This window comes from Vollenhovia emeryi, unplaced genomic scaffold (genome assembly GCF_000949405.1).
Source record: "Vollenhovia emeryi isolate VEMERY1.0 unplaced genomic scaffold, V.emery_V1.0 DF947561.1, whole genome shotgun sequence".
NCBI classification, from domain to species: Eukaryota; Metazoa; Arthropoda; class Insecta; order Hymenoptera; family Formicidae; genus Vollenhovia; species Vollenhovia emeryi.
This window is the reverse complement of record NW_011958805.1, coordinates 1-1,652: the sequence shown is the minus strand read 5'-3', so window position 1 is coordinate 1,652 and position 1,652 is coordinate 1. Positions and strand designations below refer to the sequence as shown.

The window sequence follows — 1,652 nt, the reverse complement described above, 5'->3', positions numbered from 1 at the left end:
CCAGAGTGTCTTGGACTGGGACGTTGGTGAACAGGGAAACCACGTCGAAGCTCACCAGGTTGTCGTTGGGCTTGGTTTTGATCTTGGTTATTCTGTTCACGAAATCCATTGAGTTCCTGATGTGGGAGTCGTTGAGGCCGGTAAGTTTTTGGAGGGGTTTGGTGAGGTAGCGGGCTAGTTGGTAGGTGGGGCCCCCGATGTTGCTGACGATAGGCCGTAAGGGGACTGATTCTTTGTGGATCTTCGGAAGGCCGTATAGTCTGGGTGCTGAGCTGTCGCTGGGGGTCAGGTATTTCGTGGTTAGCGGAGGGAGGTTCGCCTTTTTGATCAGGGAGGAGGTTTTCTTCTCTACGCTAGTGGTTGGATCGCGTTTTAGCTTTTTGTAGACTTGGGCGTCGGACAGTAAGGTGTTGACTTTGTTGTGGTAGTCTCTTTTGTCCATCACCACTGTTGCGTTGCCTTTGTCCGCCGGTAGGATGAGAATGTCGTCATTCTGTCTTAGGCTCCGAAGCGCTAGTCGTTCTTCCCTGTTAATGTTTTGGCAGAATAACCAAGATCAAAACCAAGCCCAACGACATCCTGGTGAGCTTCGACGTGGTTTCCCTGTTCACCAACGTCCCAGTCCAAGACACTCTGGACATCATCAGAACATCCAAAGAGATTCCATCCACCCTGTTCCCATTAATAGAACACTGCCTCAACTCCTCCTATTTCCAGTTCGAAGGAGAATTCTACGAACAAACCACGGGAGCAGCAATGGGATCCCCGATATCACCCATCATCGCAAACATCTTTATGGAACACTTCGAGAATGAAATCCTGAAAAAGGCCCCACTAAAACCCTCCACATGGTTCCGGTACGTGGACGACACCTTCGTCATCTGGAACCACGGGAGGGAAACTCTACCTCAATTCCTCACTTTCATCAACTCCCAACATCCCAACATCCAATTCACAATGGAGACCGAACAAGATTCCCAAATCCCCTTCCTGGACGTCATGGTCCGTAGGAACGAAAACGGCACCCTAAGCCACAACGTCTACCGCAAACCAACGCACACGGACCGATACCTCCACGCAAACTCCCACCATCACCCCGCCCAAATGAATTCGGTAATCAGCTCTCTAGTCCACAGAGCACTCTCTAACTCGGAACCAACCGCCCTGGACGGAGAGCTAAACCACCTTCACCGAACCCTGACCATGAACGGATACAGCAGCAGAAACATCAACCGTGCCATCAAGAAGCTGACAAACAAGGAATCCGGCCAGAACAACACCACGACGCCAGAGACAGAAAGAGAAGATTAAGGCAGTGATACTCCCATACGTCAGAGGCACCACGGACCGCATCAGCAGAATTCTGAGCAAACACAACATCAAAGCGATTTTCAAACCATGCAACAAGCTCTCACAAATGCTCCCCAATCCCAAGGACCGGAGGCCCCCTTTAACAGCCCCAGGGGTTTACAAGGTCCCATGCTCCTGCGGCAAAGTGTACATAGGAGAAACCGGGAGGAAGATCAGTACACGAATCAAAGAACACCAGCGATGTGCCAAATACGGCCACTTCTCACAATCAGCTCTAGCCGAACACAAGATCGAGACCGGACACGCCATCCAGTTCGACAAAGCCACCATGCTGGCCCCGT

The 1,652-nt window shown here is 51.3% G+C and overlaps 1 protein-coding gene across 1 annotated transcript; it reads left to right on the top strand.

Annotated features, from left to right (window-relative positions):
• Nucleotides 1-756: 756 nt before the first annotated feature.
• LOC105557975 lies at nt 757-1,311 on the top strand. Its single transcript, XM_012005431.1, has one exon. It carries the CDS (start codon nt 757-759, stop codon nt 1,309-1,311), a length of 555 nt encoding a protein of 184 aa, XP_011860821.1.
• Nucleotides 1,312-1,652: the final 341 nt, after the last annotated feature.

Excerpts from the sequence above, each read along its gene's own strand:
- LOC105557975 (XM_012005431.1), top strand. The coding sequence starts at position 757 with ATGGGATCCCCGATATCACCCATCATCGCAAACATCTTTATGGAACAC.